Source organism: Delphinapterus leucas, chromosome 5 (genome assembly GCF_059928025.1).
Source record: "Delphinapterus leucas isolate spDelLeu-1000000601 "Yukka" chromosome 5, BTC_Dleu_Yukka2, whole genome shotgun sequence".
NCBI lineage: Eukaryota > Metazoa > Chordata > Mammalia > Artiodactyla > Monodontidae > Delphinapterus > Delphinapterus leucas.
Genome location: NC_143133.1, coordinates 134,460,901 through 134,474,125, shown reverse-complemented (window position 1 = coordinate 134,474,125; position 13,225 = coordinate 134,460,901). Strand labels below are relative to the sequence as shown.

Sequence of the window (13,225 nt, the reverse complement as noted above, 5' to 3'; positions counted from 1 at the left end):
GTCCTGTCAATAGTTGTATTCATGGCCAGTTAGGGTAATGCTCCTTCAAATGTAGGAAAATATGCAATAAAAAATTGAGTTTGTTATGTTTAAATTCTTTTTAAAATTTATTTAAAAATTATTTTTCACACAACTATGTATAACATAGACAACTAACAAGAAGCTAGCCTGTGTATAGCAAAGGGAACTCTACTCAATGCTCTGCGGTGACCTAAACGGGAAAGAAATCCAAAAAAGAGGATATATGTGTATGTATGGCTGATTCACTTTGCTGTACAGCAGAAACTAACACAACATTGTAAAGCAAGGATACTCCAATAAAAATTAATTTAAAAATTATTTTCACCATTCCTTTATTCTTGCCTCTTATAAATGATTTGCAAAATGACATCAAAATATGAAAACAATGGAGGAGGTCCATTGGTGATGACTGTTCCCCTGGTACACTGAAAGTTAAGCAGGTAGGGTTTATTTGCCTCAAATAACAAGCAGTTGAGGACAGAAAACAGGACCCTCTCTTATACACTGCTTTTGGCTTCAGATACTAGCAAATTATCTCACTGAATGGGGAAGGTCAGCCGGGGTACAGGGACTGTGGCTCAATAATGTTACTGAGGGACACACCTCCCTGCTCTGGCTGGTTTCATGCTCAGGCTGCAGCAAAAGAACTATCGTGTTACACGTAGACATACAACCTCCAAAGGAAGGGAAAACCCCACCTCCCTCCTTATAGCTCTCTATGAAGAGTGCAGAAACTTCCAGAACACCTCCTTCCCCTCCAGCTCCTTTCCCTCTTGCCTCCTGTTCCCCATTAGCTCATTCCTGAGCTACCACCTTGCAAAAGCAACGGGATTTCCCGTAGATCTTTCAGACTCAGGCTGGGGACAGTGTCGGTCTTCCCTGAGGCGCGCAGGCCTGAGGGAGGAACGGACACCTGAACAAAACTGGGCTTCTGTTGGGAAGAAGGGGGTAACAGGTATCGGGTAGGCTACAGGCTCCACGACATTCTAATTGTGGAAGCAAAACACCTAAAGCAATTTGCAGAACTCACACTCAGACTGGAGGGAACGCTCACCAGGACTCAGAATGGAATAGGACCAGGAAGTCAGCCTTCCCCATCTGAGACCTATTCTGCGTCTCCAGACCCTCAGGATATTGTTTGGGTTCCTCCTCCTTTCCACGGCCGCCTGCAGGAGCAGCCGGCAGATTACTGTCCAAGACGGAGGATGAGGTGTATGAGACTATGGAAGGACCAGTGCTGGAGCCTGGGACGGCGCTAAGCCTCAGGGCTGAAACAGTGACCAACAGATGCCAGGGGACTCGAGGGGTTTCTGAAGAGGCCCGGAACAGCCAGTAGGAGAAACAGTGAAGCTGGGGTGCAAGGGCTGTCTGGAGCTGTCTCCCAGAACTCGGTGGGTTAGGATTTTTGTAACACTTAAAATCCAAAGCGAGAAAGGTGTGGCCAGGGCACCATTTCAGTTCCTTTTTTCTCCCCTAACTGAAGTGTTGTCTTTAGTTGTAAATGCACACTTTTCCTTTAGAGCTGCCCAGTCAGGTCCAAAATTGAGAAAGATGGCGGGGCAGGCTGAGTTTTTAATTGTCCCTTGTGGATGATCCCACAGACTTGGACGGCGGGGGGGGACAGGAACAGCCCTTGGAGGTGAGGAACCAAGGACACCATACCAAATTCCTCTTTGGTACGCTGTTGCAAAAGCTGCTAGGCACACCCCGAGTATGCAGATTTTAGTTTTAAGAATAAAAGACATTTTCTGACCAAGGATGGGGTAAGGAATGGTGGTGTGTGGCCGGCCATAATATGACTCAGGACCTTGTCTTAATAAAATCATAACAGATGAGCCCAATACCTGAAATACAGGATACTGACCAGTACTGGCAGTCCTGTGAGGCAGATGCTTTCAATAAACAGAGAGAAACAGCAGAGCTGCAAATCAGGGTTCTGTGCACACTCCATCATGGGAAAGGATGAACCAGCATGAACATTTAATTCACCATTTTAATGGTGAAAATCTGAAGGAAAAAAAAAAATGACTGCGTTTCAATTTCTACCACCTTTCCCATACTTTTGTGAAATTTCAGTACATCTTCACTCACAGCTAGTTTCCCACCAAGGCCAGAAACCTATGCAATAAAAAATGATAATGCAAATTAAATTAGGCCCAGAAGAGATATCTTGGATTATATTTCTATTCATGGAAATACATTTGCCTTTTTGAGTCTCCAGGAGGCCTCCTTCCAACAAGTGTAAGAGAATCCAGGTGAAGCGCTCAGTGACCGCGGCTCATGCAGGACATGGTGTGGGTCGGGATCTCACCACCGTGTAACAGCTGGGCAGCCAGCGCTGGAAGGCTGGTCCCTCACACCGCAGCCGGGAGTTCTCACAGACCCAGGGAGGGGCTGGCAGGTGAGTGAACTCAGTTACCACGGTAAGACCTCCCTTCCCCACACCAAACAGCGTCTGCCTGTTATCAGGTTAGGATGTGCTCTGTTACATGATTAGGAAAGCAGTCCCTTGTTCTAAAATAGCTTGTTTCTAAATCTACATAGTGAATTCCACGTGCAACTTTTTACGTAACTATGGGATGGTGGCCCAAGATGCCAAACAGCAAATTACTCGACCAAATATTAAAAAACCCCAAAACCTCATAAAAGCAAACCCGGAGAACTCTCACGTGGATCCGGCACAAGCGCCAGTGCCTGGGGTGTCGCGAGATTCCGGCCAATCAACCCCTGAGCGGCGACCTCGTGCAGGAAGCCCGCTCCCCCAGCGCACGCCTCCCGCGAACGAGCCCGCGCACCTGCACAGGCGACGGCCCAGGTTCAGCGGCTTTGTCTCAACGCGACAAAGACCCGCCCTGCAGCTCTCCGGGGCTCCGAGGGACGCAGCGCCCCGGGGACCCCCGCCGCCTTCGGAGCCGCGCCCCCCTGCCCCCTCCCACGGGTCCCGGCCCCAGTTCCAGCACCACCCCTCCACCCCGGCCCCCCAAGGGACCCGCCTCGCGTCCCACAGCCCTCCCGCCCCCCCCCGCTCCCCGCCCCGCGTCCCAGCGCCCTGCCGCCCCCGCGTCCCAACACCACCGGGCCCCGCCCCCCCGTCCCACCAACACCACAACCTCCACCCCAAACTCCAGCCCCCAGCCCTACCCCCCGGGTCCCCGCCCCCTGCCCACCAGGGCCCCCACCCAGCTGGACCCGCACCCCGCCCTCGGGGCCCCCGCTTTAAGCACCGCCCCTCTCCGCCCCCGCTCCTTCCCCCTTTAAGTGCCCTGCCCCCGCCTCCCCGAGGCCCCACCCCCTCCCCCTTTAAGCGCCCAGCGCCCCCCCCCCCGGCGTCTCCCCAGGCCCCCTTTAAGCGCCTCGCCCCGCCCCTGCCCCCCGCCTCCTGCCCCACGCCTCCTGCCCCCCGCCTCCTGCCCCCCGCGGCCCCCGCCCCCGGATGCGGGGCCGGGCGGGGTCCCGGGGCCAATGGCGGCCGCGCTCCTCCCGCGCCGGCGGCGGCTCCTCCCGCGGGGAGAACTGTCAGCGCGCGGCGGCGGCGGCGGGCCAGCCCCGTCATATGACCGGCCGGCGGCCCCGGCGCCGAGCACAGCTGCCCGCGACGCGATGGCCCCGCCGCCGTCCCCGGCCGCGCGCTGAGCCGGGCCGAGGCCGCGGAGCCGCAGCCGAGCCGCAGCGCCATGGCCCCGACCCTGCTGCAGAGGCTCTTCAACAGGAAGGGCGGCGGCGGCTCCGCGGCGGCGGCGGCGGCGGCGGCGGGGGCGGCGGCCCCGGGCCGGGCGCCCCGGGAGGGGCCGGCCTTCAGGTGAGGGGCCGCGGGACGGGGGGGTTTGGAGCGGGAAGGGACGAGGGGAGGGGCCCGCCCGGCACGCCGCCGCCGCCGACCCGGCACCGTGGGCCCCAATCAGGCGCCGCGCGGCGCCCCTCCCCACCCACTTGGAGGTGCCGGGGCTCCGGGGGTACCCGCCGCGGGCCCGGGGGTCGCGGGTCGTGGGGGGCCTGGGGCGCCGCTGCAGCCTATTGTGTGGGAGACGCCGTGGCGCGAGCGCGGCACCGCCTCCTCCCTCGCCGTGGGACTGGCTCTTGGACGCGTGCCTGGCAGCGAGCCGCTTCCCGGCCGCGGGGCGCCGGCTGCGCGGGGCGTGTGCGGGGCCCGAGGTGCCTGCGCAGCGAAGCTGGTGCGTGTGCGCACGGACTGACCCCCGGTACGCGCCTCCGGAGACGCGCCGCGCGTGCGGGCGGCGCGTTGGCATCCTGGGTGCCTTCGGTTGCTTTCTCCCGGTTGCTCGCCCGGCAGCCTTGGGCGCCGGGTGTGATCCGATCCCCCTTTCACGGCCGAGGGAACGTTAAGTCGCAGAGAGCGCGACCCGCAGATGGGGGCGACAGACCCTGCATTTGACCTGCGCGCTTTGAGCGCACAGTCCAGCCTGAAGGCTCTAGGCCCGTCCGCCCTCCCGGGCTAACTTTAACACGGGGCCTTAAAACGGCCTGTATTGCCTTTCAGCTCGCTTGTGTTGAGAAGTTCCTTTACTTCCCTGTAACAGTTTTTTCCCAGCAGGTGTTTTACTGAGCATCTACTTCCAACTTGGATACTCTGCTGGGTGCTTTTTGGCTAAAATGTCTTGCAGAAGGAGTTTATAATTGAAGTGTAGACCCAGGGTACTTAACCTTTCAAAAGTTTCAAGCGGAACTTTGACTGCATTTTGGGCCAAGTTTTGTGTTCTAGATTTTGCTCCGCGTAAATCCCATTCGCTGAAAGCGCCCAGAGCCCTTCACGGCAGTTACGTGAACGTTACCAGTCTTTTGTGACCATGGGTGTGTGTGGGTGTGTGTTGTTATTTGGAAGGTAAGTTGTGAAGACTTGACACACCTTCGTTAAATTCCCGCGTGTTCTGTACGTGAACTGAATCGTTACAATTCAAGGAGGGAATTCTACTCCTTTCACTGCTTTGGGTACTAGTGATGTTGTGTTGCTTCTCAGAACTCGGTAGAATTACTTCTGGCCCAGGGTGTGTAATTTCTCCTCTTCCCTCCTGGTACCCCAGACTCGGTGGAGGGAACAAAGCCTGGAGAGGACAGGGCATGTGTTCCAGGTGTCTTTGCTTGGGCAGCCCTTGTCAAGGACACAAGAGCCCTCTGAATGCACGGTCGTGGTTTCCTGTGCTCTACGCTCACTTTCCCACCACCGTTTCCTCCATCTACAACTGTAAGGGAATGTCTTTTGAACAGAAAAACTGTGGCTATATTTAGGGCCTGGCCATATTAGGGAAACTGATTCTAACTTTGTGGGAACATTCTCAGTGTAGTGTTCTGACTTCCTGTTGGTGTCTAGTGAAGAACACAAAATTGGGCCAGGGAATGGTTTTGGAGGTTTGTTTTTGTTGACCTCATTAGGATTTTCTGCAAGTTTGGGAGGTGAATGCCCAGGAGAAAACTGGAGGTCTCAGGGCCCTTCAGCAGTGTCCCTGCTAAGGGTTCCCCTTGGAAAAAGAAATGCAGTAAAGACTCAGGAAGATGAGGGCCAAATCAACCGTGTCACACCACGTCGACCAAGGGCACCCGGACGAGTCTTTCTTCCTGCTCTCCTCACCTGGGTGAACTCTCAGATGCTGTGCAGCCTTCCTGGGAGAGTGGAAAATTTCCCTCTCTCGCCCTACAGAATGATGACCTCGCACTTCATATCTATCCAGGTTTAACGAAATAGGAGCTCGCATGTGCTTTTGGGGGAAGGGGTACCTCAGACAGGCAATGAGCTGCCCTTGGGGGCCCACTTTGTAGCTGAATAGATTTTCAGAAGTTAAGGTGCAACCCTTAGGTTGAACCTCTAGCACGCCTAACGGGAATTTGTATTCTTTTAAATTGTGTCTGTGAAATTTGTCTTCTTTTTCCCCCCTTTGGCCACGCCGCACGGCACGGGGGATCTTAGTTCCCTGACCAGGGATGGAACCTGTGGAAGTGCGGAGTCTTAACCACTGGACCGCCTGGGAAGTCCCTGGTTTTGTATTCTTTAGTGCCTTTAAATACAGGCAGTACCTTGTAGATCTCGAGAATGAAAGGAAGATTCAGGCTGGCTTTTGGGCGGTTTTGTAGCATAGATCTCCATGCATTTTGGGGAAAAGCCTAAGTAAAAATAAGACCCAGTTTGTATATACATCTTTTTGTTTTAGAGTTCTTCTCTCTCTCTCCTCTCAGTGGTGGACTTACACTAGTCATCTTAAGCCCTTCCCCCCTTCTCTGCAGTCGTGCCCTGGATGGTGCTCTGCTCGCCCTGTGCCCGGCCCTGTCACCTCCCCAACTTCCTCACCGTCCGCTCGTCCCTCCAGTTCGCACTCACTGGACTTGATTAGAGAGGAACTTTGAGGCCTGGTGTAAGTAGCTTACCTCACAGGTCATTTTCAGATCTTTGTGCTTCCCAGCGTTCCACCTGCAAAGAGTCATCACAGTTGGGATTCCTTCTTAAGTGTATTTTTTCAGGATCTCGACAAGAAGCCCTTTTCATAGCTTTGAGGAAAGAGCTTGCTAGGAAGACAGAAAAGGAATCAGAAGAGATTGAATTTTCAAGTTTGGGAGAAGGAGATGGGACACTCTGCGATTATGGTATTTGTGAAGTGTAAGCTCTAAAGTTATAAAGTTGCATCGTGGTCTTGAAATTTGAGAGAATTCTCTATTTGCTGGTCTTTACAGTGCTTTCACTTTTACCTAATTGATATATACATACACATACACACACACATATATGTGTGTGTGATATAACTCTTTTTTCCAGAAGGATAAACGAGAACAAAATGAGGTTATTTGTCTGGAGGCTCAAACAAGTAGAATTGGGTTCTTGGTTCCCTTGCATCTTAGGGAAGCATGTTCATTTAGGAACTTTTAAAAGCCAAGGTGTGCCCACTGACTTCTTTTTTTTTTTTTTGCGGTACTCGGGCCTCCCACTGCTGTGGCCTCTCCCGTTGCGGAGCACAGGCTCCGGACGCGCAGGCTCAGAGTCCATGGCTCACGGGCCCAGCTGCTCCGCGGCATGTGGGATCTTCCCGGATCTTCCTGGACCGGGGCACGAACCCGTGTCCCCTGCATTGGCAGGCGGACTCTCACCACTGCGCCACCAGGGAAGACCCCCACTGACTTCTTGAGCTGCATGTCTGGTTCAAGTTTGAAGTTTTATCTTAAGGTGTTTCTTTTTAATGTCTCTGGTAAATTAGTGGACCAGTTTCCACCTCAGATGTGTATGCAAGAGGGAGGCGGAAGAGGTCACCGGTTAGGCAGTGTCTTATTTGGGACCAGTTAGACGAAGCGAGTAAGCATGCGTGTTGCTTGGGATGTGAGGGGTAAAGGAGAGCATCTCAGCCGCTTGGTAGGTGGCTGTGTAAATGCTGGGAAGGAGAGACCCCACCCCTGCGCCTCTCCAGTCCTGAATATCCGAGGCCACAGGGCCTAGTTAGTGCTAATCCAAACGGTTCTGTTAGAACAACATTAAGTCACCCGTTCCAGGGTTAGTAGTATGTAAGTATGGTTTAATCCACTTACCACTGTTATCCAGTGGCGCCTGAGGCTCATCTCCTGGGCTTGTGGCTTTGCGCTCCGCCCATACAGACCAAGGTAGGACAGTCTGAGGACAGCAGGTCCTACGCCGAGATGCACGAACCGCAAAGAACGCACTGGAAACTATAACAGGAAGGTAATTCCGACGTGGATGAGGAGTTCACCCCTGCGTTAAGTACCACACATGGAGGATGCACTGTTCTCACCCTTGCTGTGACCGAGGATTCACTCTTCCCTCCCAGAGGAGCCTCCACTGCCAGCTCCCACGACGCTAGCATTTCTAATGAGCTTGTCCTGGGGTCGGGGGGATATTCTGGAAGAAACACGGATTAGCCCCACTACGCTCACGTTTTTACTGACTGTAACATAAGACACGTGACACAGAAATCACAGGTTTCATTTCTTTTTTTGGCGTTGCTGTGGGGATATGTGGCGAGAGCCTCTTTATTTAGTTGCAATACACGTGATAACCCAAAAGGTGGTCTGAATTGAATCTGGATTCGTGCCTGAGTTTTCCTTCCCTAGACAGTGAGAACATGAGGAAAGGAATCATGGCTTACTATCTTCTTTTAATTTAATTTTTATTTTATACGGGACTGCAGTTGATTTACAATGTTGTGTTAGTTTCAGGTGTACAGCACAGTGACGCAGTTATCCATCTGTACATACATCTTCTTTTTCATATTCTTTTCCATTATACGTTATTACAAGATACGGAATATAGTTCCCTGTGCTGTGCAGAAGGCCCCTGTTGCTTTCTTTCTACTACTTCCTAAGTCTTCCTGGAGGCTTCCTTGCACGCTGCTCTGGATCTGTGAGCACACCCCCCCCCCCCCCCGATCACATCTCCTGGTCCTGACCCGTGCCCTGGGTCCCGGCGGGGTATTAGGGGTTTGGGGCCGGTCTGGGCTCATGTCGTGGGTTCTTTTCATGGCGGAGGCCGTCGATTTTGTCCTGTCTCGTGCACCATGTTGACATGGGACCCACATGTCTCTCAATTTCTCTGGGCCTCAGTTTTGGCGTTTGTAACGCGCCCGTCCTGTGTAATAAGGTTGTGGTGAGGAGGTAATATATTTGAAAATCTTGTGAAAAGAATAAAATGCAGTACAGAATGATTTTAAGTATTACGGAGAGCCTCTTAAGTCATGGAATTCAGTATCATTCATATTGAGGCTTTATGGACATTGAACTGTTTTCTCTTTCTATAGATGGGAGACTTGAGACAGAACAGAAGCCACGTGATTTTACTTTTTTTTTTTTTTTCCACTTGGATGGTGTCCGTGATGAAACAGACTGAGCCTTCAGAGGAGCGTTAAGACCGGTCACTGAGACCCGGGTGGAGGGGCCTGGACAGTCAGGAATGGTTTTAGGAGTACGGTGTGTTTTTCAGAATTATTTGCAAGTTTTTCCTACCAAGAATAAAATCTTATTTAAGCAGCAGGAGAAATGTGTTAAGTGAAGTGACACAGCTGCACAATGGCTGATACTCTGCAGCCACCAAATCTTTATTTTATGTCTGTTTATATATATATCACACGTACATGTGTATTTATGTATATACACACATGCACATACACATGCACACGTGTTGAAGATGTTGAAGATGGGCGTGTGGGGTTGATTGTGTGTGTCTGTACAAAGGTGAGCGGCCCTGCACACCAGCATTTTAACAGGGGTGGTCAACCGGCGGGTGAAGCTTTCATTCGACTCTTCTGTGTTTTACATTTTGTTGGTATTTTGGATTTTGCTCTAACAAATTCGTGCTGCCTCTGTGATTTAAGCGACAGAAACCAGCGCCTCTCTGCATCTACACTCTGGGCATTAAAAGGCCGCATTATTTTAAATGTTAAGTAGTCTTTGGAGTATTTTGCATCGTGAGGGAGGGACTGGGTGTAACACTGGCGGAGAGACCTGATTTGAGTAACAACTCTCTAGAGACTTACTCTTCTTTGTAAAAATAAGTGGTAGTCCCTGTTACGGAGAGCAGTATGCTGCGAACTTGAATGTACTTAACACCGAAGTCCGTGACGACCCTCAGGAGGCCAGTGTAACTGGGGAGGCTGGTGAGCGTAGGCGGTATCTGTGTGCACAGTTTTCATCGGTGGGGCAGGGTCCCGGCCCTCCTCCAGCCTCAGGCAGCCTGGTCTCCAGCAGGGCTCAGGAGCTGCACCCAGCTCTCCAGTCGGCGGTCGAGAGAGACCTAGGTAAGATTTATTTGAAATATACGGAAAAAGGTGACACGACCTTTGAGATTTGGGGTACTTTGGGTACGCTGAGGGGCTTGGACTGGATGCTTTGAAAGCTGAGACAGGCATTTTAATTTTCGGTTCTGAAATCCGAGTCAGTCACGTTACACGTTGTCATTAGACTGAGTAGGTGGTCTTGAGAGGTGGGCCGGGCCTGTGGTTTTTTAATGCACAGAGTGTGTGGACGTAGCGAGGGCGCTGGTTTCTGTCGCTGTGGCTTTGGGTTGTGTTTCTCATGGTCTGCCTGTGAGGTCAGCCTAAGGAAGCCCTTGCAGTTGTGTTTCCTCGGCCAAGGGGGTGTAAAAGGTCGCCCTTGCGCTCGTGAAATGCTCCGGCTGCCAGTGTGAGCTCCTGGCGGGCGAGTCTGATTTGGGACCTGGGACCGCGCTGACTTCCCCAGCCACTGGTTTTCTTGGTGTGGACGCAAAGGAGCAAATGTTTCATCGCGCTTGTCTGAGTCCCTGGCGGGCGGGAGTGGTTAGGCCCTCAGGGTGAGATCGTGTCCTTGGCTGTAAAAGTCAGTCTTTCCCTTGCGGGTAAGAGTGCTGAAATATTTAGTGAGCTCCTACTTACCAAGCGTTCTTTTTATTTCTGGTCCGTGAGAAATGATTACTCTGGAGAAGAGGAAAAACAGGACGGACTTTTCCAGCTTACTGGGCATGGAATGGCGATTTCCCTCAACCCCACCCCTCTGTAAACGGAACGTCCACGACTCACTGCTCAAGCCACACAGGCACTCTTGTGAGGCGTGCTGGGTGGGAGGCGGGGGCGGGGGCGGGGGGGATAGAAGCCGGTGGGCTGCCGACCCTCTGTGTTCAGCCGGAAGCTGTCCAGCTGCCTGTGTGATGGACTTCTGGAAGGGACAGTGTGCCTTCTCACACATCACGTACATACGTTTTTCTTACTGCACACTTTCTGTTTGTGCCAAAATAGTATAATCTATTAAGCGCAATAAACGCAGCCATTAATACTCTAATGTCGTGGGGATGTGCTGTATGGCAGGTGCTTTCTGTTACATAAGATTTTAGTATTAGCACGAGTCTGGGTCCCCGGCTATCATGTTCCTCTCTCTTTAACCATGTGCTTCTCATTCATATGTACATTTGGAATATTTTTCTTGTTATTTGTCCCTGAATCTTGCTTAATTTGTACATCGTGCTTTAGAATTTGTGTCCAGTGTAGTGTTATAAAGAGATACGTGTCTGCTTTACGAAGATGAGTTCATCACCACGCCTGAGGCCCTTTAATCATAAATAAGAGCATTTCTGTGTTTGAAGTAATACATCTTTAGATCAGTGGCCACTGGTGTCTGATTACTCACAGATGTCTACTTGAAAATGACCACCAGCTCATGCAGGGCGGCCACTGGGGCAGCAGAAATTCGGCCCTCAAAGCCGACGGGGGCCAATGGGAAACCTGCTTATCTGATGGGGACCTCACTCTAGTTTCCAGTGAGGATAATGTTGGACGTTAATAATGTAATCATGCAGCATGTGTGCACAACCTAAATATACTGTGTGTTTATGATAGAAGGACTTTTCTAGGGAAATTGATAGTCTGTTTATTTGAATATACCCTAGGTGACATTGTGTAATGGATATCAGTAGAAATGAAACATGTCCCTGAATTTACCTGACAATTTAACACAACCTAAGAAAGGTACTAACGTTAGAAGTATCTGGTTTTCCTTGATTTAAGTATACTCGAGACCCTGTCATGTGAAAGGCCGCATTGCCAATATTGACTTGTCAAACAGTCATTGTTCAATTTTATTTATTTGTGGCTTACTCTGACAAAAAGGAGTGTGTGTTTTTAAACATTTTATCCATGAAACTTTTCACAGAACACATTATCATTTATTCTGATGGTTTAACAAACAGAAAACTAGCCTTTGCTTACAAGTACACACATACCAGTTAAATGGAATTGGGTGGAATTTTGCATTTCATTGGTAAATTCTGCTCACTAAACTTCTCGTTCAGTTGTCATGGCAACTCTGTTCCTTCACAAGTTGGAGACAAGTTAGACGTTAACCTGCTTGTTCCTCCAGAGATGAAACAGGTGTTTCATTTTAGGATGTGTTAGGAAGAAGCAGTAGTCTAATGTGTTCTGCCTTTAACACCTTATAAATACTTCAGATTGCCAACTGTGGTTCCCTGGTGTACCCAGAAAATTGGACATTTTTTTTTTTCTAACCTACAGTTGAAACCTTTGGGGTGATGGGGAGCAAATGTAGTGTATTTGATTGCATTTAGCTCTTAATTAACTGTTCTCATTTACTCAAGTTCTCTTATAAAACATGATTGAGAAATAGAACAAGAATATCATTTAAATTTGCCGCTTTAAGCATACATTTGAGTAACTGAATGAAACAAGAAAATGTCCACGTTGTGGGTAGATATGGGAATTCTTCTAATCCTAGCCCTCTTGTCGTGGCTGTAGTGCTTAGTGCAGGGCTTGGCAGGAGGTTGCACTTAATAAATACTTGTTCGATGAATGAATGAATGAATGAATGAATACGTTTAAGAGTTTTGCAAACAGACGATCCTTAAAGATTCTCTGGTATTCCAGAATCTGACCTCTTGTTATATTATTCTTTTTCTTGATGTTTCTGGCATGCATATTGTCATTTTGTTATAGACCACACAGTTTCCTTCTTTCCATTAATATGAATGAATTTATTTTTGGTATCAAAATCATAAGGTAAATACTCTAAAGGGACCTGCCCTCTCCTCAAAGTAAAAAAAAAACACCTAAAAAAGACACTTAAGTAATATATCTGAGACTCAGTTATAAACTCCCACAGCTGTTGAAAGCAACATATAGAAAAAAGTATTTTATTTAAATAATCTCTGCGAACCTCTGAAATTATCAGCTGTGTGTTGATAGCTGTAAAACTGCGTTCTATACCTTTTAGATTCCTTGAATTTTTGTGTGGCTTGTTGAACTGAAATACATGATGGAATGCAATTAGCTAAGCGGTTGTTTCCAATAGAAGATGGAGCTCACTTAGTTATGAAAACAATGTTGGTACTGTGAATCCCGCAGAGATGGCGTTTGCATGCTACCTGAAGTAAGCGCTTTAGAAAGAGGATGGAATTGTCGCTGCTTTGCAGCTGAGAAACTCACTTAAAAATGGGTTTGTAAATCTGACATGTTCTTTAGGAAGAGATGGCCCAGACCACGTGTCATTGGTGATGGCCTCAGAGGCGAGGAGGGAAGCCACAGGCAAACATCTCCCCGGCGTATCGGGTGGTGACTGTTTGCTTTAGGTTGGCACATTGAGTAAGGGAGTTGCCAGGGCCACAGCAGTGAGCACAAGGCCAAGAAGGGCACTTGGTCCCTTCCGCGCGTGCAGGGCTCCGCGGAGACCCTGAGAGCACGGGCACTGGCCAGTGCCACGTGGCCTTGAGAAACGGCTC

General features: G+C 50.3%; 1 protein-coding gene across 2 annotated transcripts in view; it reads left to right on the top strand.

Annotated features, from left to right (window-relative positions):
* Positions 1–3,577: 3,577 nt before the first annotated feature.
* The window catches only part of FNIP2 (folliculin interacting protein 2), a 126,154-nt gene continuing 116,506 nt past the window's right edge, over positions 3,578–13,225 (top strand). For both annotated transcript variants that reach the window (XM_022582256.2, XM_022582253.3), the window contains exon 1: positions 3,578–3,820. In XM_022582256.2, coding sequence (XP_022437964.2) covers positions 3,696–3,820 — 125 coding nt within the window. In that variant the 5' untranslated portion in view covers positions 3,578–3,695. The remainder of the gene's footprint in view (positions 3,821–13,225) is intronic.